At 42.1% G+C, this 24,457-nt stretch overlaps 2 protein-coding genes across 8 annotated transcripts in view; both read right to left on the minus strand.

Moving 5' to 3' along the window:
- Positions 1 to 331: 331 nt before the first annotated feature.
- srek1 (splicing regulatory glutamine/lysine-rich protein 1) lies at positions 332 to 13,047 on the minus strand. Of its 5 annotated transcripts, none has more exons than XM_041960248.1 (11): positions 12,826 to 13,047; positions 12,555 to 12,688; positions 10,319 to 10,434; positions 10,007 to 10,153; positions 8,450 to 8,628; positions 8,176 to 8,306; positions 7,961 to 8,075; positions 7,766 to 7,870; positions 7,258 to 7,329; positions 6,961 to 7,075; positions 332 to 3,960 (listed from the first exon to the last, which is right to left on the minus strand). In XM_041960248.1, exons 1-11 carry the CDS (start codon positions 12,951 to 12,953, stop codon positions 3,793 to 3,795), a joined length of 1,410 nt encoding a protein of 469 aa, XP_041816182.1. In that variant the 5' UTR covers positions 12,954 to 13,047; the 3' UTR covers positions 332 to 3,792. The 5 variants fall into 5 exon arrangements, with proteins under 5 accessions (XP_041816182.1, XP_041816183.1, XP_041816186.1 ...); XM_041960249.1 differs by lacking the exon at positions 12,826 to 13,047 and adding an exon at positions 10,794 to 11,894; XM_041960252.1 differs by lacking the exons at positions 12,555 to 12,688; positions 12,826 to 13,047 and adding exons at positions 10,794 to 11,556; positions 11,717 to 12,533.
- Positions 13,048 to 14,891: 1,844 nt separating this feature from the next.
- Positions 14,892 to 24,457, minus strand: part of erbin (erbb2 interacting protein) — a 53,540-nt gene continuing 43,974 nt past the window's right edge. For 2 of the 3 annotated variants that reach the window (XM_041959687.1, XM_041959686.1), the window contains exons 21-26: positions 22,876 to 24,388; positions 19,727 to 19,783; positions 19,407 to 19,574; positions 18,299 to 18,391; positions 18,045 to 18,119; positions 14,892 to 17,940 (exon numbers count right to left, since the gene is read on the minus strand). In XM_041959687.1, coding sequence (XP_041815621.1) covers positions 17,833 to 17,940; positions 18,045 to 18,119; positions 18,299 to 18,391; positions 19,407 to 19,574; positions 19,727 to 19,783; positions 22,876 to 24,388 — 2,014 coding nt within the window. In that variant the 3' untranslated portion in view covers positions 14,892 to 17,832. Of the gene's footprint in view, positions 17,941 to 18,044; positions 18,120 to 18,298; positions 18,392 to 19,406; positions 19,575 to 19,726; positions 19,784 to 21,442; positions 21,587 to 22,875; positions 24,389 to 24,457 lie in introns of all 3 variants that reach the window. The other variant, XM_041959688.1, reaches the window with a different exon arrangement.

The raw sequence follows: 24,457 nt of genomic DNA on the forward strand, positions 1-24,457 counted from the left end.
AAAGAGCAGTTTAGGAGATGAAAGCAGTATAACCCTAACTGTTAGTCCTAAAGCCGTGTTAGCCAATCAGAAGCATGAAAACAAGCTATAACAGAGAGGCTACCTGCAACTAGAGGCCTGACTTCTGTGGTGAAGGCATGACCTACCTTCGCAACTGTTTTTCTGTCTACCTGTCAGTTCGTTTCTGAACATCTTCACCCCAGAAAGACTTTTCCACAAGGTCTGTTTTCAGTGACCGCAAACTGCATTTGTGCGTGAGCGAGTCATGGCATTCATCTACAATCATACGTCGCAGTATGGCACAACAAGGGCAGTGAAGCACAGCTGAATGAAATGTCTCTTTATTGAGCGTTTTTGGAAACAGGTCAGATGTATTGTTAGTTTCTAATCGAGGATGATCACAAACGTACACCCAAGCTCTTCAAAAACAGTGTTACCAAACCTTTACATCAAGTCCCAAACACAGATATCAAGTCCTGCAGGAGCAGACCGTGAGTCGTCTCTACAGTTTATACTGTGCACAGTGGATATCAAAAATAAAAGGATTCATACTGTCAGTTGTGTTGGAAATGCTTTTTCCTAAACTTTATCATGAGTTTAACACTTCAAACTGAAGCGTACGTAAAAAAAAAAAAAACAGGAAAATAAAATAAAGTACAATCAAATCAGGTTTGTAAAAGCCAGAGGAGGAATTTGGCAAAGTCTCCCTTTAAAAGCAAACCTTTTTAAAATGTAACAAGCTTTCATAGAAACTGAGAAAATTCTCAGTCTGGGGCCAGTTTGCACAAAAATGCACGAACATTTGTGACAACACCGCAAAAAAAAATGTTCAAAAACAAATCCACTGAAGTCCCATCAATGTTCAGTCTACTCTGCTATTAATTACTAAACGACAACTGACAATACTTTAATATAACATCTCATTAGTTTCAGCTATTAAACATCATTAACAATAAATTCAGGTTGCATCTATCAATAAGTCTCCGCGTTTTATTAGAATATTCTGTACAATCTGAGTCTAGGCACTTTTTGACCATTCTGTGCTTGCAAGCAGTTCGCTGATCTCCGACACCGTGAGCTTCGTTTGCATCTCAATTTCTTCAGCAAAAAGAGCCGACAGACGTTTTGCACACCACCATCATTATTACAGTATAGGCCTGTATCATATCTATAAAACAATTTTTTATGTCACAGTATCACAACAACAGGAGAAGAAACATTATGATCTTGTTGCAACTACTCATAAACAGAAGTATAAAAAAAGCAAGTAAATGTACACCCAGAAAACGACAGGAAGTGAAACAATGCATTCATGTTGACCAAATGAGAAATCTTTTTTTTAACTAAAACATATTCACAGAAACAACAGAGTCTGATTCTGCATTCTCATAATTACAGCACTAAAAGTCATCAAATCAACACTGTGCATTTTGCAGGACAGTTCCCGGATGATGGAGAAAAATGACGCAAAACAGGAAATGAAGGACACTTCACAGACCTGCTAGTTCAATGAACACCACACAAAGGGCAAATTAGCATCTTAGCATTTTGCTTTCATCCGCACGCTCGTGCTCTTAAACTTGGACTGTGTGATCGAGGAACGTGCATTAAATGTGAAACGCGCCCTTTGTTTCACTCTGTGAAAAAGCAAACAGAATGTGGGAAGTTGCTCTCACAGCCACACCAACGCCAAAGCAGCAGAGGAGTCAGAGTGAGAACAGTCGCACCACCACGAGACCTCTGTCAGAGAGGCAAGTTTTATTTTCACCTCCCGAGGTGTCAGTGCTAAAGTATGAAATGTCCTACAAGAACATTTCGGCTGGGTATCCGGATGAACAGGTAAGAATCTACGTCCTTGGCTTTGTGGTGCAGCAAATGCTAAATCTAGATAGATGCTAATGGCCTGGATTAGAATATGACTACAGGTGCTTTTTCCTGGCAGTTCATAATTCACTCAGTTAGCACTAAAACTGAAGTTACCTCACCAGCAGCAGCCAGACAGAACCAGATGCTGCAGTAACACTCCTCAAATTGTGATATTTGTGTTGATGTTGTGTTGCATCAAGCGGCTCGTCCCTTTTGCCCTTCCTCTATTCCAGACTCATTCTGGAACTGAACCTCACGCACCACAGGTGTGTACACCTGTGTAGTAGTACAGGCAAATGTTAATATTTAAAACCTCTCTACCAGTGAAAAACTGCAGCTCCAATCTCAAAAACAAGTGAAGCTTAATGTAAAACATGAACTCTTTATACCTGTTAATGCAGATTGTTGCTGCACATTGCTAATTCAATATTTAGACAAAGGCATTTCAGGGAGGTGGCATTCATACTACAGTATGACATAAATATTGATCATCTTAGAGGCATAAAAAGGTCTTTTTCGATTACTGAAGTGTGCGGTCACGATGACGCTGGAGGAATGAAGAGAAAGATTTAGGATATTTTCCATCAGGTAATGTCCATGTAACCAGGGACAAAGCTACAAACAACACCTGGCTTCTCATCGACCCGTCGCTAAGCCCGCCCTCCTTAGTGACGGTTGCCACACCTGTCAAGCTTTCAATTCATGCACTGCACATATGTAGTTTACGGGGGCAGCGGTGGCAGATTTAAGATCAAAATTCTCAGTCATGTGTTTGGATGTTTCATATTTTCAACCACCAGTGCATCACTTTTATAAGAGAGATGAATTTGAGGATTTGAAGAATTAGCCATTAGTGTAATGTAATGTTATCTACAGAACATTTGGTTGGAGCTGCTGGAGTGTAAACTTCCCCAAAACGAACTACATGGATGCTACCATGACTCGAATTTCTGATATAGCTGCATCTTTGCCCACAAGATCCACAATCAGTGGATGAGTCACTCCTGAACATTTATTTTTATAATTAGAAAGCTACCTACATGCCCACTGCCTTTGGACGTGATGCATGGTTACTACTGCAGCTAGTAAGCTAGTTAGCTAGACATGCTAACATCTGCAGCTCACATTAGAGCAGATGCAAACTTTAATCCATTCCTCACGTTTGCTGTTTTGTTAAAGGTATGCAAAAAAAGTTGCCACCCTCCAAACTCTGAGTATTGCTCTTCTTGAAGCCACATGCACGACGAATCAACATACAGAGGAACGCATGACAGGCCTGCCCATGCCTAGTTACAGTTACTAAGCTACGATTGGTGAGTTGCCGTTCAGAGGAGGGGTTTAGTGAAGGGTCAGCTGCTGGAGAAACGAGCGTTAGGTGGAGTCACGAAAGCTCTGCAGCTGCTTCAGGCCTGCACATTTTTCTCATCTGCTAGGGAAGGTGCCTACAGGTGTAGTATTTATACAAAAAGAAGAATGGGAATTGAGTTCTTCAAGTAATGAACACATATAGGACACAACATCACCTGTATAATATTACGCAATCCAGTACGACAGCCTTGCAACAAGCAGTGATTTTGGGGAGGTTTTATCGTCCGTTTTTTTTGCTGAGATACTGACTCTTCTCTACGGCAGTTTGTGAGCCTGTAGCTTTTAATGTTGCACTGTTATATCACAAGCACCACCTGCAAGTCCCAAACTATGCAGCTTCACAGGAAAGCTTCACTTGGCCTTTAGGTGGGATACTGAGCTGAATGGTTCCACGTGTGACCGAGAACATACAGTAAAAATCAGGTTGTACAACAGGAGACGACGATGGGGAAAACACGCTGTTCTAAGTGGTTATCAGGTGGCCGTGTAGGTATACGCACGCGATGGCCGCTGAGATCATTAGATGGAACAAGGTTAGTTTCCACAGTGCTGCGATAGTCACTTGGTGCCGTCCGCACCCACAGATGCATCCTCCGCATTGTGAGTCTTGTAGCTGCCGTTGTGCTGGGCGCAGGGTGATGACATCACGTGCTCGCTGAGCGTGACCGAGTCTTCCCTGTCACTGTCGAAGTCGTCCTTTTCCTCTCTGCCACAGTCCCTTTCCACCTGAAACCGAATGAGTGACAGTCAAACCTGGGCAGCCGAAATCTGCCGCAAATATCGGAGCTCAGGTAGCAACGATGAGGCGGACGAGAAGTAGACGATAATACGGGCGATGGCGTGCAGGTGGGTTTTCACTGCAGTCTGTCCACTCACAGAAGAGCTAGAATCTGTTACTAGTGTTTTGTGAGGACAGCCAAAGTGAAACTGGTCCAATTTTTCCATTTTCAGATCCACCTTTAAGCCTCTTGGGCAGTTTGATTATAATCGGAATTCATTAGCAATTCATTAGACCTGGACCAAAGACCAATACTTAATCAATCCCAAATGGAAATCACGTTGTTACAGCAGCCCAAACCAACAACACAAGGACACTCCGAGGTAGAGAAGAAATAATAAAAACAAATAAAATGCTTGCTTCGTGGAAACGTGTCACTGTTTTCTGGAATTTCTCACCATTATTTTTAAAATACAACTCAGGACAATCCTTCATTAAATTACATTTATTCTACTTTCATGCCATTTCTTTCACATTCATTGATGAAAATAAGATTATTTATGTTCAGTATGAAAATTCCTCTGAAACTGTCTTTTAAAAACTAAATAAAAACTATGTATTTTGAACACTGTAGTTCCTGCTTTTTCTTACCTTTATTTTGTTTTTGCTGTTTTTATAAATACTTCAATACACCTGACCTATGATTATGAATCATATCATATATCATTATATGAAAAATATCCTTGTCTTTCTGCAGGATGGACAGCAGAGATGTTAATTATGCTGCAGTAGAGGTTTAGGATGTTTCTATGGACGTTTTAATACCTTCTTTCCAGCTGCAGCAGCTGTTCTTCAATAAGGAATCACTAATAATTCAGACTACAAAAACAAAGATTCAGGTTGTATTATGTTGAGTCTCGCTTCAGCTGTGAACTAAAGGACGAGAGCGTGCAGTGCAGCATTTTCTAAGACTGCAGTGGCTTCTGTGGGGAACGTTTGCTTTCTGATTGTTACCGACGGCAAAGATGTAGCGTGATAAGGTTAAAGTGTGCCACCTTTAATCTCACGGCTATCGGCTTAGCGTAAACTTTCAAAAGTAGGTTACGATGTGGTCTGATACTCAAGGTGGAGAGAAGTTAAAACATTCATCAAAGAAACAAGTTTACGGGGGGGGGGGGTGTTCATGATGGGAAACATTTGCAGACATACTTTGTGATTGGAACGTCTTTGACACTGACATACTGACTATATTATAGATGAAATAGTGACAGGGCACTTCAGGATAAGATTTTTTTATAAATCAGATTTCCAGGCGCTCCATGGGATATTATAACTGAACTATAAGGGGGATGCACTTTTCCTTTAATCAACTGAGATCTGCAGCTGCAGTCATCACACTCAGTATATGTGGCGAACCACATAACAGTGTGCTGAAAATGTCTGAATAAAAACCAATTCATAGATTAGAAGATAGACAGCACTCACATATTTATATGGTCAATATGACCCTACAGCAAGCAGGTACTTAGCTTAGCATAAAGACTGGAACCAGGGGGAGCCAGCTAGCCTGGCTCGGTCTGAAAGTAAAAAGGCGTCCTGTCAGGCAACCAGTCCAGGAAGTCACTGGCAAAGAAGCATATAACTTGTTCTACATTTTCTGCACATACTTTTTACCTCTGTACAGAGCCGGGATAGCTGTTTCCCCCTGTCTCAAGTCTCCACGCTAAGCTAAGCTAAGCTATCTCACCTACTGGCTCAGGCTTCGTATATTTAATATATAATTATATTGATCCTGTCATCTAACTCACAGCAATGAGTGTATTTCCCCCAAGGTCAAATCCAAAGGGCCCACTGTAGTTAAATAGCAAGCCTTTCTTCTCAGATGAGTGTGCCCCTCTGTGGCTCAAAAGACGATGATTGCTCAGGGAAAAAGAAATTTACAAAATGAAAATCGGTTCATTGAGCACTTCTTGCAGTAAAATGTTGGAGATCTTCTACCAGTCTGTTTTTGCCTGCGCCATCTTCTTTGCTGTCGTATGTTGGGGCAGCAGCATCAGAGCCAGCGACACCAACAGACTTGATAAGATCATCAAGAAGGCCGGCTCTGTACTCGGACTCAGACTTGAGTCTTTTGAGACTGTGGTGGAGAGGAGGACGCTGAATAAACTGCTATCCATCATGGACAATGATCAGCACCCTCTCCATCACACAGCGGAGCACCTTCTCCCACAGGCTGCTACAGCTCCGCTGTCCAAGGGACAGATACAGGAAATCTTTCCTGCCACATGCCATGACACTGTACAATAACAGCTAAAAAAAATACAATACTTCTTATTACTACTGTTTGCTACTTTTGATATTTTAATTATTATGTATATAATTTTTACTGCTCGCTATTTTGATATTTTATTCTGTATAGTTTGCTCTTTATAGTCCTATTTCACAAATTTTCACTTCTTTCACTGTGTAATAGTTACAGTCACGGTACACTTTATTTTCTGCACACTGCCATTTGCTGTAGATATTCGTTTTAGTGCAATACTTTTTCATTACTACTATTTTGCTATTTTATTATTATGTATATAATCTTTTTACTGTTTGCTATTTTGATATTTTATTATGTATAGTTTGCTCTTTATAGTCTTATTTCAGAATTTTTCACTTATTTAACTGTGTGTAAAGCTGCTGCTGCACTGCAATTTCCCAGCTTGGGATAAATAAAGTATATCTATCTATCTATCTCTCTATCTATCTATCTATCTATCTAAAGTGGTGGGGAGGAAACGGGGTCAACACTGCTGGAGTGACTCTTTCAACACTGACAGCACCTCAGTTTCCCTCCAGCCCGACACGTCTTTTAGCACGACTGAGCTCGGATCATTAAATCAGCAGTAGTGCGAGAACTTTATCTGCCTGCTCCACTGGGAGAAACTGATCAGCAGATCTGGTGTCAGCGACTATCTGCACAGACGAGTGTTGTTTCAGTGATGAAGTGTGAGCTGTAGTACCTTCATCGGCCTGGCCTTGCTCTTTATCCTGTCCTCGTCCTTGCGGCTCCTCTTCCTGGATACTGAGCAGTCCTTTCTGTCCCTGCTGCGCTCCCTCCTCTTGTCTTTCTTACCTCTGAAAGGAGCAGATGCAAACAAAAAGAAACCAATCACACTCTTCCAAAGGCAAAATCACTGATATACATTGAGCACACATGGTTGTAAATCCGCCTAGAAAATACAGGACCAACATCAGAGGCTTAGCAACATCTAGATCTTGTCAAAACAGTTTGGGAGGATAAGATCTGATGGAGTTACCTTTTAAATGAGGGTGATCTGGCTTTCCTCCGAGGGCTCCGGGATCGATCCTTACTCCTCCTCTTGTAGCCCCTGATTACAACACATGAACTGTATTAAGAACATTTTTGGAGACAATATAAACAACGGAAAAGGCAGGATAAATAGCCACTGATGCATCATAGATAAAACTTGTTTTATTAAAATGTTTCAGGGCTGTCAATCGAAAAATCAAGTTGAATTAACTACAATGCAGACACCTCAATCAAATAATGCTGTTATTTTACATTATTTTATTATCATATTACAGACTGCAAATACAATCAACAGTTTGAAAATGTCTTTTTCTACACATCTGGACAAATGTTCAAACTTCCCTGTGGGGCTAGATGAAGAACAAAAGGCGTCAAATTCCGGCAGCTACTAATGTCAGTAGGTACGCGGTGACCCCTGCTGACAGGAGCAGGAATAACAAGGATAATTACAACGGATCAGATTTAGTTTTCTTGAGAATACATTCCCAACATACCTCGAGCGACTTCGACTGTGTCTCCTGTCTCTGGAGCGTGAGCGCCTCTTGTGGCTGCCTCGGGAACTGTGGGAGTCACCCCTCGGCCACAACCTCTGCGGCGGTCTGCGCCAACAGAAAGGGGGAAAAAAAGTCACTAACTGGACAGGATCATGTGAGCATAAACTCTCAAAACCCTGAGTGCTAGTTTGGCACCTGTGTTTCGATCTGGACCTTTTCCTGCGCGTCCTCGAGTGTGAACGGGAGCGTGACCGGGAGCGTGACCGGCGTGCCCTTCGAGACCGGCTGGAGGAACGTTTCTTCGTGTCCACTAGAGAAAGAGAGAGCAGCAGTCTCAGCATCACACACAACCCGGCTTCCTTATTTTATTACTGAAACCTCGATAGATGGAGCAAATTTAAATGTTGTACCTGGCTCTATAGCAGCAGCAATGGTGGACTGGGCTTCCCTCACCCTCTTCATCACACTTTCTAGCTCCTTAGCAGCAGCCTGTGGCGTCAGCTCTGGAGGTTTTACTATGGCGTTGTTGGAATGATTAACCCTGAAAGAAAAAACAATGAAATGTGCTCAAACTTACATAAATAACGACAAAGAACAAATGTGTTCCTTTGAGAACAATGTTGATTTATAATGTCGACGGCTGTACTTGACTGTACTGCGTATCCTTTAGCAAACAATACATACTTCAGGGGTCTGTCTCCGAACATGACTCCATTGAAAGTCAGAGCTCTGGCGACGGACTCCTGCTCCACAAACTCTACGAAGGCGAAACGTGTCGGCTGCGTCTCATCTCCAGCCATTCGCACAAACTTTACATCTCCCACCTGCTTGAAAAACTCCAGCAGCTGGTCTGCAGTGGTGGTCTGTGGAGAGACAGACGAGCTGATCTTAATGACAGCTACAGAACGTGAAGCTTTGATTCTCTGGCGCCGCTCAGTCAGTTACAGCTGGTTCAAGCTGTGATTTCTCTTTATTCTCTGGATCTTGTCTCAGCTCACACAATGGATCCACAGTATTTCAGCGCTATATGGTCACACGAGGAAAAAGCTCATTCAAGTGACTGACAACAACCAATGCTGCACATCACAGCATTTTACGGCTTTATGTATGAACAAACTACTAGCTCTGAGCATTATTAGCTCAGACTGTAAGATCTGTCAAGAATAAACAGAGAGTGGAAATGAGGCTTTGCAGTGCAATATGGCTGCTACTTAAGGGATGACTCTGGTGTTATCCCAACAATGAACTGCTTCTACTTACAAGCAGAGGTGGGAATCACAAAAAAAAACCCCACCCAATATCACGATATGCAGCCTACGATCATGACACAGTGATTCTGTGATACCTGATACATTGCAAGACAATCATCTACATCACAATGTCTCTGTGTTTTAAGACAAAAAACACCCCTAAAAAGGTAAAAAGCAGGACTTTATTATAAAAAAAACAAAGAAAATGCGAAGTAGGTGTGTTTGCATCAACTAGTTTGGAGGGACTGAACAAGGCTACGCAAAGCATAGTTTTGTCAGATGCTGGAGGTACGAGCTATGTTACGCATGGCTATAATAAACAGAGTAGAAGAAGAAGAAGAATTTTGAAAACAACACGACTCGTCTTAGCCAACGGAGAGAAAAATGGAGAAAGATCGTTATGACTTTGGTTTGTTTGGACCAAGTTGTAATTGTTCTTTTATGTCAGCTATCATTGGCCATGTTTTCATGTACCTGTTATTGGAACTATCAGCCATGTTTGCACATGTTATGGGAATATCCAGGAAAACAACTTCTTCTTCTTAGGGTTTTGTACCGGAAACAGCTGATCAGTCATTCACTGTGTCAGAACTTATTCTGCAAAAGTATTTCTATCTCCCTTTTAGCGCATTAACATATCTTTTTTTAAAAGGTGAAAACCACCTCAAAATAAGTGTGTAAGAAACAACAACTGCAACTTGTCCAGAACTGGTGAGTCAAACCGGCAGGGGAATTCAGTGAAACACCTGCATGTTTTAATTGAAATATCAATGTTTGGCACCACTGTATCAACAAGGTCTCGGAAGAGGAAGTGGTTTGACATATTGCCTACGGTCTGATATATCCTGTTCTTCTGTGCCACATACATCAGCGAGCCACATCATTGAACTGGCTGACCTTTGCAGCAGTGAACATGGCCGCTGCAGTTTATTCTGAGTCCCACGTACGCTGCTGCTCTGAATATTCATTAGGGTTGATGCGTTTCTGTTACCTGTGAGTTCAAGTTGCCAACATAGACGGTCCTCCTGATCTCATCAATTTTTGAGGGATCCACATTTCCCATGAGGGGGGGCTGGGAGTGCACTGATGCCGTGGGGTCCAGACCAGCTGACAACCGATTCACTATGGGAAGGTTCAGCTGCGGGCGACACACACACACACACACACACACACACACACACACACACACACACACACACACACACACACACACACACACACACACACACACACACAGAAGGGTTTTACTCGTATGGCAGACAAACAGAGAAGAAATCTTAAAGCTCAAGAGATGCTGACTCACGTTCTGAAGTGGAGCTGGAGTAGGAATTGGGAGCAGTCCCCCGCCAGGAATCAGACTGGGTACTGGGGTGGCAGGTGCCAAAAGTGACAAGGCCTTGGCCTCCTCGGGGATTTTCCCTGCAGGACAGAAGCAGATATTAGTGAAGGCAATAGCGGGACTCTTCTCTCTGTCTCCTCTATGTCTGCACAATTAGCCCACTGTATTCTAGAGAGAAAGAGAGCATACACTTCCCCATACAGCCTACAAGTGTTCTACTGTCTACTCTTGGTAAACTGGAGACTGAGCATCCTTACTTTGCTTCTATTAAATTATTCTTCTCAGTCAATCTGAACTATCATTTTCAATAAAAAAATCTTAACTTTTTTTTCACAGGCAAAAGAAGATTGATTTTGTCCTTCGTCTCTTTTCATAGATCAAAAAAGAAAAAAAAAAGCATAATGCAGAGAATGAGTCAACACTTTGATGCATGGGTCACCTGTACTGGAAACATATTGGTCATGAACCATACGATATCAAGCATGGGCTGTTTTCCGTGGGGGGCGATCGTTTCGCAGTGTTGGAAAGGTGTGCAACACAAGACAACCCCAATGGCTGCATCACTAATAGCACACAGGACATCAGATACAGAAAAGAACAACAATTTTAAGAACTGTAGGAAATGTTAGCCAAGACTTAGCTATAAAAACAACCAAATAGGAATTGTGCTCATTCCACTCTGGATTAAAATCACCTTCTACTGCTGGAGAAGATGGCTACATTAAGACAAATAAGATGCAAAATAACTACATATTCAGGCACTGAGCATGAATTACCCTCTGTCTAACACGAAAAGTTCTTCTAGAATAATATATTTCAAAACAAACGACGCAAAGCATTAATGCATGTTACGAATTTCCTTGTAAAAAGAGAAAGTGCTGTTGAATGGAGAATGTCTGTGTTACTTGTCAAATACTAAACAACCATATCAGAGCTGTAATGTGGTAATGTGAGGGAAAACTCTTAAATGTTGCCTCCTATAACAGATTTCAGCACAGAAAAGTGCATATAGAATTTAAAAGACTACGTTCAAATGAGGTATTCATTACTGGGTCTCACTTTTATAATGTCTAGCCCCTCGCTATGTCAACAGGTGACAAGAGAAAAAGTGTTAGTGATCCTCCTAGCATCCCATGTGTGATACACATCCCACCGGTATGCCGTAGCAACCTGGACAGAATTCAATCACACACAAGCTGCAGCTGTAGCAGAAAGAGAGAGGGGGGTGGGGGTTGGACAATAATCAAAACAACAAACCAAAATAACAAATATAAACACAACGCTAGAGATAAGCAATACTGTAGTTTCTAGATAGAGACAGTAGAAAGTGGACAACATGGGAAAGTATGAAAGGAAACAAACCAAAAGAAAAGAAAAATAAATAAAAAGAGACAAGGTGTCCATCTTGGAAGGTTCAGCGGGCTATTCTCCTGGTCACATTCCCCCTTGAAGGCTGCGTTGGCCCGATCGGGGATAGTGGCTTGGAAAACAATGCCTGACTCAGGCTAGTGTAGTGTAACAGCTGGGCCAGTCTAGTCATCTGATATGCACACATAATCACACAGAAAAAACATACAAAACCAAATTAATAAACTCAGTAGCCATCCAGCACCAAGTCACGTGGACAAAAAGCATCAAGTTAGAGGTGATATCATTTTTGATTGTACACAAGGGAACAACAGTGGCACCAAAGGGGAGGGGATTTAAAGGAAAGGAGCACCAAAAATGAAAGAGAGAGAAAGGGGATTAAGTTAGCTGTGATGCCATGGACTTATTTTGTAGTTTCCATGAAACAAGTAACATTAATGACAGTTTTGTAATGGAAAACACACAAGCTACTTGTTCCAGAGAATCCAGTGTTTACAGTGACCTACAGAGACATTCAACATAGCTCTAATGTCTGTAAAAACCACCAAGTGACACCAAACAGAAACCTCGGCTGGGTGCTGTAAGAAATTAGCTAGCTGGGGTTTTAGTGAGGTGATACAACCGGTCACCTGTGTCAGATTCAGTGGCTAAAATCAGAACTAGCCAATGGCACAACTTTGCCAATTTTCCACGTGAATTAAAAAAACAAAAACAAAAACCAACAACCAAGAATTCAACCAAAACACCGAAAGGTTGGATTCAAGGGGAGGAGGCCTTAGCAAGTCCAGTGAGACAACTCAGACATTATTGTGATTCCTTTGGTTGCACTCACCTTCCGCACATGGCACTACTATCAAAGCTCTGTCAACAAAAACTGTATTGGTGAGATGTTGCGCCACACCAACACTGGAGGGGTCTCGGTACTTTATATAACACACTTTAGACGAGAACGACAGAGGGGCATTGCTGTGAAAGAAACAGAAAGAGACACGTTAGTTGTGTATTACACCCGCTACCTCGCAATTCGAATGTTTAAATGGATCGCGAACAGGCCGCACATCCGCGGTGTCGCCTAGCTAGCAATGCCGGGGTAGGAGGCTTACTCGGGCGGGTAGAGCCGCAGCTCTTCGATGTCTCCCAGGAAACCGAACAGAGTGCGCATCTGCTCGCTGCTCACGGCCGAGGACAGGTTGGTGACCTGGACGACAGCTGTCCCCGGTATCCCGCTCATTGTGCAAACTGATAAATACGTAGACAATCTTTAAATGTGATATTTATATAATATTTATTTCTCTTTTGCCCCGCTCGACACTGTACAGCTAAGTGGGCGGAGCGAGAGATTTCAGTGGCTTCCTCGTTTTTTCTTTTAAGCTGACAATAAACGTTGAGGTGCTCCACCGCCCCCTACAGTGTTGAACGGTACATTACGACCGAACCAAAACGCATTTTTAGAGCAGAAAGTAACTAAGTACAATTACTTAAGAGGTGTACTTAAGTACAGTTTTGTGGTACTTATACTTTACTTTAGTCTTTGCATTCTCTGCTACTTTTTACTTTTGCTGCACTATATTTCAAAGGGAAATATTGTACTTTTTACTCTTCTACATTTATTTGATAACTTTAGTTACTTTTCAGATTAAGAATATAAAATGTAACCAGTAAATAAATGATGAAGTATTATTAAGGGTTAACAAGCTACCCAGGAGTGTAAAACGTAATTGAAAATAGTTCCACCTTTTCCAGATGCAACAAATATAATCCAATCATATAACATGCATTATTTTGAAATGGGTCATTCTGCATAATTTGTACTTTTACTTTTGTTTAATTTATCCTGTTTGTATTCATATTTATTTGATCTTATTCAGTTCATGTTATAGTTTTTTTCTTCTGCCTTTTTTCTCATCTCATTCTGCCTTACCTGGTGTAATTTGTTTCTATTATGAAGCACTTTGTCGCATTGTTAAGAAATTGCTACATGAATAACATGTATTGTTTATTATTATTACTTTTGGTACTCACATTTTTTGTATGCTTAACGTTTTGGACTATATGCAATAGATTATTCGTCCACTGCTGGAAAATAAACTATATTCAGCAGGTTGGTGCCTTCAGTAAGCTACACCTGGCAAACACTTTAACATCTTCAAGCCCGTCTTTGACCTGAGGCAACAGAAAGTCCTAAATAATTCTGAGTTTGAAGACACAAAACTTTTCTACCAATACAGATTTAAGAGGGAGTCTGTCCAGGCTAATAGGAAATGAATTAATATATACTGTATGTGGTGTATATATGATTTATGATTTTAAAAACTTATTCTTCTAATACATTTGCTATGTCAATTATAATTTTGTGTAATAGACCTGTTTCATGGCCTAATGAAGCATTACCTGAGTTTATAAAACAGTCAAAGATGATGCTTCCTCCAAACATGCAATAAAACTAAAGGTTTATAGTCACAGCAGCCATGTGAGTAATGACCTTTACAGACAAAAACATATTTGGAGGATGGAAAATGGAGAAAAAAAACACCATTTCTTTGACACCAGGAGGCCAAAAACAAAAGGAATAAAGTTTGGCCAGAAGGTGGCGCCATAGCACAGCCATATTACAAAAATAAAAGGTTTATCCTCTGTAGGTGGCATCTTTCATGGAGATCACAATGTTCACCAGTCTCCTGAGAGTTTGCCAAAATGTCAAAAATGCATTAAAATTGTGCAACATTCTCATGGAAACCAACAACTGTGGGAGAAATCAGGATATCTGAGAGAACAGAGGAAGCTCAGTGCTTGATGGAGCTGCCATCTGTAGTAAAAACTCATCACGTTGCAGCCTCCATCCTACTGTGCACACACCTGATGTGAAAATCATCTTGCTTTAAAAACAAAAACTATAGTTGTTATTGACACATATAATCATCATATAATCTTCAAGCTTAGATCTGTGTTTACATACAGCACCATGATGTAGGAATTTAACTCCTTTTTGTGGTATTATTGGTACTAATTGAATCACTGTATACACGTCTTACACTGTAAAAAATGCAGCCTGAATACGCATACAAGCTGCCTGTGCTGTACCCTGTACTGTGTTACTCATTTACTGCTCTGGTTTAGAAGAGAAGCCCAGAGGATGAAATAAAGACGACAGAATCCTTGTTAAAGAGCATTAGTTTTATTTTCCACAGGTTACTTCAGAAACAGGTAATTATGTACAAAATCTGGAATGTTGGATAAATGCATATCAATTATCATCTCACTGTGGCTGTTTCCAGAGAAACCTTAGAAATACTAGCTATACATTAAAACGGGTGCCTCTGCATTGCAATTTATTGCTGGTTTTACAATCGCAAGTCACTAATGCCAGTATCAATTCTTTTTCACTTGTTTTAGAGTATTTACATTTTGATTAGTAAGATCTAAAAACCACAGACGACTGCTAAATAAATAAGAACAATATGAGAGCATGACAAACAGACCAACGTGGATGAAGAAAGTGTGACGTTTTATCTCTCAAGATTGTCTACCATGTCAGACTGTGTTTTTGCCATGAATATAAAGTGACCATTAGCCCCCCCGAAATGTTTCCTCCCCTACTCTTAAAAAGTCAACAGAAAATCAGCACAAAATTAATACAAATAATATAAACAACAATTCATCTGTGTAAAATACTACATGTTCTGTGAGAAATTTGGGAAATGCGCATTATATCGTCATTTGCCTGTGAATAAAATTTTAGATTCAGTTAAAAACAATTTAAGGGTACAGCTACCTTTAAAACAGTATGACTAGTATCATTAGAATTAAAGGGACGTTTAATTTAGTTAATTACCACAGTGTTTTCATTTTGGTTCAAAAAAAGCACAAAATGTGGGTCAAAGTTAATTACATACAGGAAGAGTGCAGCAGATGACACAATCTACTGTAAACAAGTTGAGGGAACGTCATTTGCTTTTTTATATATTGAACAAACAATTCAGTGGTCACCAATGTGCGGTTTGAATTCATGGGCCCATCAGCATGTGAAGTTTATCATTTCCATTTCTTCTGGAAATACGTCTCACTGAATCGTTATTTACACGTGAATATCACCGGAGAGGAGCATGAAGTGGACTCAAAGACACATTTTTTTTCCTTCTGACTGCTCTTTTGACAACATTAGGAATGTTCCGAGCTGCAGCTTCGACCGGACTCAACAGTGTACGTTGATCATTTTGCACAGATGCTCATCGTCATGGTAATCTAAGCAACAAACAGTTGGAAGCCGTGGGCAAAGTGACACAAACATTCACTTTTACACAATGCAGAGATCCTTTTTTTATTATTATCATTTTCTGTGTTAGCACTACCGTGTATATTTCCTGTGCTATTTCATTACAAAAAAAGATTCTGGTAACAATATAAAAATCATGTAAAATCACCAGGGATTACTAAAAGGTTGTGTTTTCTTAAAAATGCTATCTGATGTTGTTTTTCTGAACGAAAATAAAGGCTTTAAATATTGCTTTTAAGCCATTATGCTGCAAATGTACTCAGACAGTTGTGAATATGTGAATATTGCTTGGGCTCTGGGGTCAAAGGTCCTCCCCTGTTCAAACAGTTCAAGGTCTATGGCACTTGACAACTTGCTTCTCCCAACTCGACTCTCTGTACAGCAAAGGAAAAAAAAAACTGCTCCAAAGTGACGTGTAAAATGCACAATAAAACATCTGTATAGACACAAAAAGGCAAACTGTGGTCTTCTCCCATGTAAAAAAAAAACTGCAAGATGCTGAAACCCCTACAATACAAACAAGATGTCACCAATGGCCGCCTGAAAGATGAAGCCCTTACAAAATAAAACATGTGTGAAACGTTGACATGTTCTTGTTCATATCTTTCTGAAGTTGTCTCCTGCTTCTGCCTTCTGTCCAAATTTCTAAACTTGCTTTGGTTAGCTAGCATAACCGCCGTATGTTTCTCTGCTTAAAGGAATAAGTTCGACATTTTGGGGAATAAGTGCAAGGGGGAAGCTCGACAGCTGCTACGCTCATAGCGTTCTGTTAATCAGAGCAGCAACTGGCTAGCGTAGCTTAGCACAGAGACTGGAGATGGGGGGAAAATTCACCTTCCAGCACCTCAAAATTTTACTTAAGAACATGTTAGAGATTGTTTGCTTAAAAGTAAAAAAATGGAGGCGTAAAACAGACAATTCAAAGTTAGCCACCTCCCTCTGCTTCCAGTCTGTGTTCTAGCTTAAGCTTGCTAGCTGCTGGCGCTTCGGTCTTTTCATTGCACGCTACCTGAATGTGAAGGAGCGAATTTCCCAAAACATCAAACCTTTGTTTTAAACAGAAGCCTCTGACTGGCAAAACAGATTAAGGCTGAGCAAACTCTCCTCCCCCACTTCCCAAATTTTTGAATTTCTTTTCCACTTCCCGGTCTCTTTAACTGATCACATGCAGACTGCATTTCTTCGACATCTGAGAAGCTGTTTATGCTGCGACGGACAGGTAGCGGTCTGCTGAGGTGATATGCCGAGCAGTTGCCGTGAGGATATGTTGGAGGAAATAAGGACAGAATCGTGTCCACATGCTGGAGGGTCTTCGCAGGGTTAATGGAAGCAGGCGTGGATGATTTCCTCCGCTCAACTCTTGGATCTTGCGGGAAGAGAAACAAAAAAAAAAAGTCTCTCCAAAAAAAACAAAATCAAACACCTCCTTGATCTACATTCGTTTCCACATGAAAAGCACGTAACATTGTCCTCCATATCAGATCACATGGCAGACCAGAAAATGGTTTCAACATCTTAAACAACGAAAAAAAAAAAGGTTAATTGGAGAACAGCAGATAGGGAGCCGGACAGGTCGTATCTTCAGCTTCTTTTGTATAAAAATATATATACCACAGTGATGGCCTTTTGAGGACTCGTACTTGCAGAGGTTTGCCGCCGTCTCACTTTGATCCACTACATTCAGTGGTTTTCCCCGTTTAATCAAGGCTATGAAGATCTCTACTATAAATAGTCCCAACAGGTATCAACAGATCAGTCTCCTCCGTGTATAAAAATAAGAGTCAACATAAATTTCTCTGTTCGCCTCTCTTCTCCTGTCCCCCCCCTTTAGTTGAGTCTATGCTTGCATGTCTCTTATGATAGTCAAATCCACAGTGTTTGGAAATGTCTTCAGGAGGGACACTGCATTCCCGTGATCGATATTCATAAAGCTGTATCCGTTCGCCTGTGAGGAGGAGACATTTTTTAGTTGACATGGAGAAAATTTCCCAAAAAACCTTTAAAAACAAGAGAGCTTTGGGATATTTTGTACAGAGAGCAGAACAATACCTGGATAATTTTATCTCCAGGCTGAAGAACCTTGGATGCCGGCCCCTCCGGCTGAACTCTGGTCACAAATATACCCTGAAATGAAATTATACGGAAAACATACTCATTATATACACTAAGAGCTGCTCAATTGGACTGAATGTGCTCCTAAATGGTTGTACAGCACAATTTAGGGAGGCAATTCAATATCTGTGAAAATAAACTACTGGAATATAAAGTGTCCTTTATTATACCATAAAAAAATCTGAATTTACATTGTCATCTGGACGAAAGGGATTTCCCCGGCCTCCCACGCCTCCTGATATACTGAAACCCAGCTCTGGATTCTTCTCCACTTTCACACGGATCTGAAACACACCCACACACACATTCATTATTCATTATTCATTCATTCTAGTCACTGGCTATTGATTACACAATTTTCCCATATTAGTCGAGCAAAAAACCACAGCAGGTTGACAGAGAGCAGGTACATTTTTAAACTGGCTGCATGTGACGGAAAATGATTGTGGTGAATGAAAAAGAAAATCAGATTCTTACAGCCTAAGATTCAAAGACTTAAAATTCACTTTAATTAATAGTTCAACCTTTTGGGAAACACTTAGCAATCTACAGTTAGATGAGAAGATTGATGCCGCTTTCATATCTGTCGTTTAAATATGGAGCCTAGCGTAGCATAAACCTAAATGGCAAGATGTGGTCTGGTGCTTGGGAGTTGGAGTAATTATATCATATACAAGATGCTAAGGAGACATCAGAGCCTGCTGTAAATTAGGGCTTGATGGGATGCACCAGCTCACTCTGGGATGACCACGGACACTGACTGGCCAGTCACCTCAGGAGCTGGACTGCTAGCTGCTGAGACGATCGCCTCGTTTAAACCGTCCGGCGGATCCTCAGAGTGCGCACAAGCTCTGAAAGTATCCTCGATTAAACGGACGGCGTGAGAACCTTCTGCTCTTTTGAGTGCTTGACTACATTTAACCTCTGAACTGGAACAGTAGTTGTGTTGTTGTGGACTAACAGCCCGAGTATGTTCAAGAGGTTAGACTGAAAAAGGCCCTTTTAACTGTGGGGTTTCCTTCCGAGCAGCTGTGACTCCAGGAAGAAAACTGCATCTTGTCGTTTTTGTTTCCTGTTTCCACTCTATATGCTAAGCTAACTGGCTGCTGGCTGCCAGATATGGGACGCTACTGATCTTCTCATCTGACTCTTGGCATTAAAGTAAAAGCAGTTTTCCCAAAATATGAAACTACTCCTTTGATCAAACTTCTGCCAGGCTGATGATTAACACCCTCAAAATCTTTCAGCTTTCAGCACATTCTGCATTTCAAGTAATTTCCCACAAGCGTTATCCTTCACCTCTTGCTGGAGTGCGTCCTGTGGGATGCGTGGGGGCCCCTGGGGCTGATGGGAGACTTTGAGCATCAGGTAATCAATGAGCTGCTCTCTGGAAGGGTGGCGGGCCATGGGCGCCTGGCTCATCTGAGGACGACCAGAAAGGCCCATCTGACCGTTCATCAAAGGCACCTTGGAAACAGGAACACACAGCGATGAACGCAGGTTTTGTTGTTGATGTGGACTCAGTGGTATTGTCTTAATACAATGATATCTTCATGTTGCATCGTACAGCAACCTCTGCAAATCAGCTTTAAAATGTATTGCAGATGTATTTAACCTACTTTTCTGTGGGGGTCAAGGGTGTAGCTCTGCTGCCCTTGAGGACTGAACACATCATCCTGAAAGGGAAGAAAGTGAAAACTCAACAAAGGATAACAGACAAGACAGACAATCAGAGACTGACATGAACATTTTTCATGCCTGCTAATGACTTAAGGCAGTGATGTGCCCCTTTAGAAGAGAGGAAAAGGACACATCTGATTAAAAATGATGAAAAACTGAGATTAAACTGTGCGTCGTTTCTATTCAGACGCTAAGCAGCGTGTAATTCTCAATATTAGCTTGCTGGAGATAAAGTGAATCTTAAACGTTAAGTGGGGAAGGGGTTACACGACACTCTCAGACACCTTCAGGTGCTCTCCTCTACAGACTCCAAAACCCACTTTCTAAATCACTTAGACACACGTCTCCCACTTACCTTTGGCAAACACAGTTTTCATTCCCACACACACAGTGAGAGGTTATGAAGTGACTCTGAAGTGATCAAAAGTGAAGATGAGCAAAATGAGGATTATAGTGAAGTTAAAGGAGAAGAAAATCATTGGCTACATTCACATGCACACTCATTTTCCACCACTATTCCCAATGTGACAATATTCTGAATATGATACTGGTCATGTGAACATATTTGGTTTGGATATTTCAAATTAGGCCTTATTCCCAATGGAGCTTTTTCATTCAGGACATGTGTCTCTGTTGAAACAAACAAACTACCCAACAGATAGAGACCATATTTCTGGTTGGAAGGAGAAAACACCTACTTTTGAACATCATGAAAAACACATCAACCATTTTGGACATTTGGACAATATCATAACACCGTCATTTTCAAGATGACGGCAGAATGCATGAAAGAGGGAGGCTGTGTTTGCACAGCCTAACAAGTCCGCCGGTGGTTGACATAAGTCAGCATAAGGTCATTATGTTAATTGGAGTTTGCACAGTTGCATGTTAACAGGAATATTGGTGCAATATTCATATTCATTAACTATGTAAACACCTTTGTAGGAATATTGTCTGTTTCAGAATAAGAGAAAAACTGGATGATTGTGTGCATGTAAACGAGCTGAGTTGCATCACAGGAGGTCAGTGTGGCAGAGTGGGGGGATAAGACACACCGGGATGATGATCATGGCGTTAAAGAACCTGGCAGGTCTAAAAGGGGGTGTTTTGTACCATAAATGATACTCATATTACATATCTGATCATTAGCTTGGACACAAAGTAAGTAGGAAAGGAAGGAGGAAGTAGGAAGTAGCTGCAGCAGATTTTTAAATAATGTCTAAATGAGCTAAAGCTGTGGATCAATTCAGTCAGAGTTAAGTTTTGTCCTTCTCTGATTCTATTTTGGAGGTAGTAAAGCCACTAAACCGACTGAAGGATACAGAAAAATAACTATGCCCCTTTTAAACAAGTTAAAAACAAAGAGGAGCTACACAACAACAGCAACAAAAAAACTCTGTTAGAATGCATTCGTTTTCACATCTACAAGGACAGGGTTTGTGGTCATGAGAAATCCAGACGTTAGGAGAGACATGCTTTCACTTGCCTTTAAAAGGACAAGTGAAAGACGGCTGAGGGTCAGTGATCGCTTCTCAACATCGTAGAGAGAAGGAAACAGACATTTCTTATCTTCTACAGGATGTGAAACTAGCAGGAACTGGAAGCCCTGGCTTAGCATGAGCTGCAGGAGCTAACATCAAGTTCGCAGTACTCACACAGAAGCCCAGAGCTCCGTAGGGCTGTCCGTCCCTGGCACTAAAGACCAGGGACCCTTGGCTGGCATGCATATCCCTACAGCTGCCGTAGTGAGACCAGCTCAGCGGAGCGTTATTGGAATTATAGGAGCGAGACAGCGCATTCTGAACAGAGGGGCGACATGGAGCAACCAGCACCAACACACATGTCAGCGGTGGCCATGCAATCCACCAAATGAGTGTTGACATAAAGAGACACAACAAAAAGGTTTACAGCATATATAGACACACATGCAGCGGATCAGAAATACTTTGCGTACAGCTGGGTCAGTAGGCTTTGGTAAACTCCATATTAAAAAGGTCAAATCACCCAAATATCCGTAATGGTATAGAGACATACAGACTGATTTGGTTTTATTTGCCCAGGTTTTGAGACACCCCAATATAGGGAGTGATAGCTGGTTCCATTTAGGATCCTGTTCCCTTGCTTAAATTGAAACTACCCTCCGTCATGTTAAATAAGGAACTTTTTGATAACTTGAAACGTTAAATGCTCAACATGCAACAACAGTTTCACCTTCAGACGACATTAAGCAGAATTAATATTTCCACTGGGATGTTTTTACTGTAACGTCTACAGAGAAGCGAGTCAGAGCAGGGTTAATCAATGGCAAAATATGTGGTGAAGGCTCTCCACTCTTTCAGCACAGCAGAGTTTCTGTGGTTTAGGTTCAATACTGAGTGAAACCAAAACAGCAGAGATGTCTTCATTCCCACCAAACACGCTCCCAATCAGATAAGGGGTTCAAAAGGATTTAGATTTCACAAGTAGATTCCAAGGAGGATTCAGATTCAATGCTATCGAACCCCATTCCCACCTGCCAGACCATGTCTTTGTTAGAAAGTGTGCAGTTGACAGCGAGGTCTGCAGATCATTCAGATTAAGCCAGACATTAATTGTGGAAATGTGCTTTGCTGCTGATATTTTCGACATGTAATTTTTAAATGGTGTTAGTACCACAAACTGAATTTGCCACCTCCATTATATTGGGGTGGTGGGATAAATCTCAGAGGCAGATACCTTAAAAGGGTAACTGGGCAAACAAAACCAAAACTATCTGCAGCAAGGACTACCAGCAAGAGAGAGTTTGTGTAGTTTGGGTGAAACAACCCTTTAAAAAGAGGCTTTTAAAAAAAAGACAGACTTTCCAGGTATTTTCTTCTTATTCACGTGATGTTGTAAAGGTCTTAAAGCTCTGTCTTTGTTGTACTGCACTGTAAGCATGAGTGTATTCATACTGTTGGTCTCATAAGTATGATCTACACATCAGAGGTTAACCATTACAAACACACTAGTTAAACACCAATCTCACCCAGAAACTCAAACAATGAGTCAGAGGACTCATAAACAGAAGCACAGATTCATTTCTTCATGTTACAGGGGTCATTTTTACCTTTTCCATTTTCTTGGCCTCGATGTGCCGCATCACCTGGTCTCTCCAGTCAGCTGGCACCCTTCCCCCTCCTCCTGACACCTGTCCAGACCCATCCAGCAGCGAGTGCTCGGACTTCACCCTGGTGTTGGGCCTCTTGCTGGGGCTGCCGTGCTGGTAGTTGAAATCGCTGACAGACATGGTCCTCTCTGGAAGCTCATGGGGCTGCGGCCTGGCGCTGAGAGGCCTGGAAGCTCCGGGTACGTCGATGCTGTAAGTGCGAGCCGAGAGGGGCCTCTGCATGGCCTGGCTCATCGCCAGCGGCCCCCTGGCGAGGGTGTGAATGTCCCTGTATGTCATGTATTCCCCATCCGGCACCTGCATGCGCCTCGGGTCACCCATGGAGGCTGTGGAGGCGGTGCTGCTTTGCCTATGCAGAGTGCTGCTTCTAGACTGGCCTCCAGTAGAATGAAGTCCCATGGCCCACATGTCCCCGGAGGGTTTGGGACCCATTGGAGGCCCCCTCTGCTGGGGCTGTAGCGGGTAGGGAGGTGCCTGATTACGGTTGGAATAGTTGGTGTTGGCTAGTGAGTGTGGGGGAGGAGGGAGGTAGCCTTGGTGCTCTGGGGGCATGGGCGTCCTCTGGGTCCAGAGGCCCTCTTTAGGCATGGCACTGCTCGTGTACTGTATGTTGTACTGAGGAGGAGGGATGCCCATGCTGGAGGAGATTGGATATCTGCTGGTGCTGGCAGGGGGCATGGAGGAGGACAGCAGGTCTGAGGAAGATGCAGAGGAGCTGGGATGGACCTGGAGTGTCTGGTCATTGAGTAACTGACTGGCTGACTTGCTCCTGACGATGCTCTGGCCCTGAGCCCCCGGCCCCGGGCCTGCTCCCGCCATCCTTGTCATTCCTGCTGTGTCGTAGGAGTCGCTATCCCCTTCAAAGGAGTATAGCTTCATGCCCCCCGTTTCTATGTTGCTGACACTGTGAGACTTCATCACCTGCGGGGGATGGCACCTTTTCTCTGGAGACAGTTCCTCTGTGCTGCGAGAAAGAGACATGTCACTGCTGGCTGTCGTGCCTGTCGAGGCCACATGCACAGCAGATGTCTCTACTCTCATCGCTTGGCTTTTGTTGCCCAAACTATTGATGCAGTCACTGACCTGCTGGTTCCCATTCAGAAAATGCTCCATGTTGTCATTGCTAAAACCCTGCTTGCTGTCCAAGTCCTCCCGCGTTACCGAGCCATTCTTGGTTTTGTCCACCTCGTCTAGCTGCACCATGTTGTCGGTTGGCAACTTTGACACATTCATATTGATCTGGTCCCACTTTGTGTAGGTTTCTCCCATGCCGTTGTTAATTCCCTTCTCAATGAAGGCCAGTCTGGCTTCCATGGACAGGTCGTAGTCGCCCATTTTCTCCGGCGGGGTCTGCTGGGTTTTCAAAAGGGCCTGAAGGGATGTTTCAGAGCCATTGCCATTGTGGAGGAGAGGGGTGGTGTCTTTAGGCTGGTTCATATTCTCATCTTCTTGCCTACAACATAAAATGTTAAGGTCAGAATATGTAAAAGCGGCAGGAGGAGGGCTCTGCTTTGTACTCCAC

This window comes from Chelmon rostratus, chromosome 19 (genome assembly GCF_017976325.1).
Source record: "Chelmon rostratus isolate fCheRos1 chromosome 19, fCheRos1.pri, whole genome shotgun sequence".
NCBI classification, from domain to species: domain Eukaryota; kingdom Metazoa; phylum Chordata; class Actinopteri; order Chaetodontiformes; family Chaetodontidae; genus Chelmon; species Chelmon rostratus.

What these genes read in the sequence shown, in the direction of transcription:
- srek1 (XM_041960248.1), bottom strand. Translation starts at nt 12,953, where the DNA reads ATGAGCGGGATACCGGGGACAGCTGTCGTCCAGGTCACCAACCTGTCC. An exon ending in AGTAGTGCCATGTGCGGAAG is followed by an intron (nt 10,435 to 12,554) that starts GTGAGTGCAACC and finishes TCTGTCCTGCAG; the next exon opens with GGAAAATCCCCGAGGAGGCC. An exon ending in GCAAGGCCAGGCCGATGAAG is followed by an intron (nt 3,961 to 6,960) that starts GTACTACAGCTC and finishes ATTCGGTTTCAG; the next exon opens with GTGGAAAGGGACTGTGGCAG.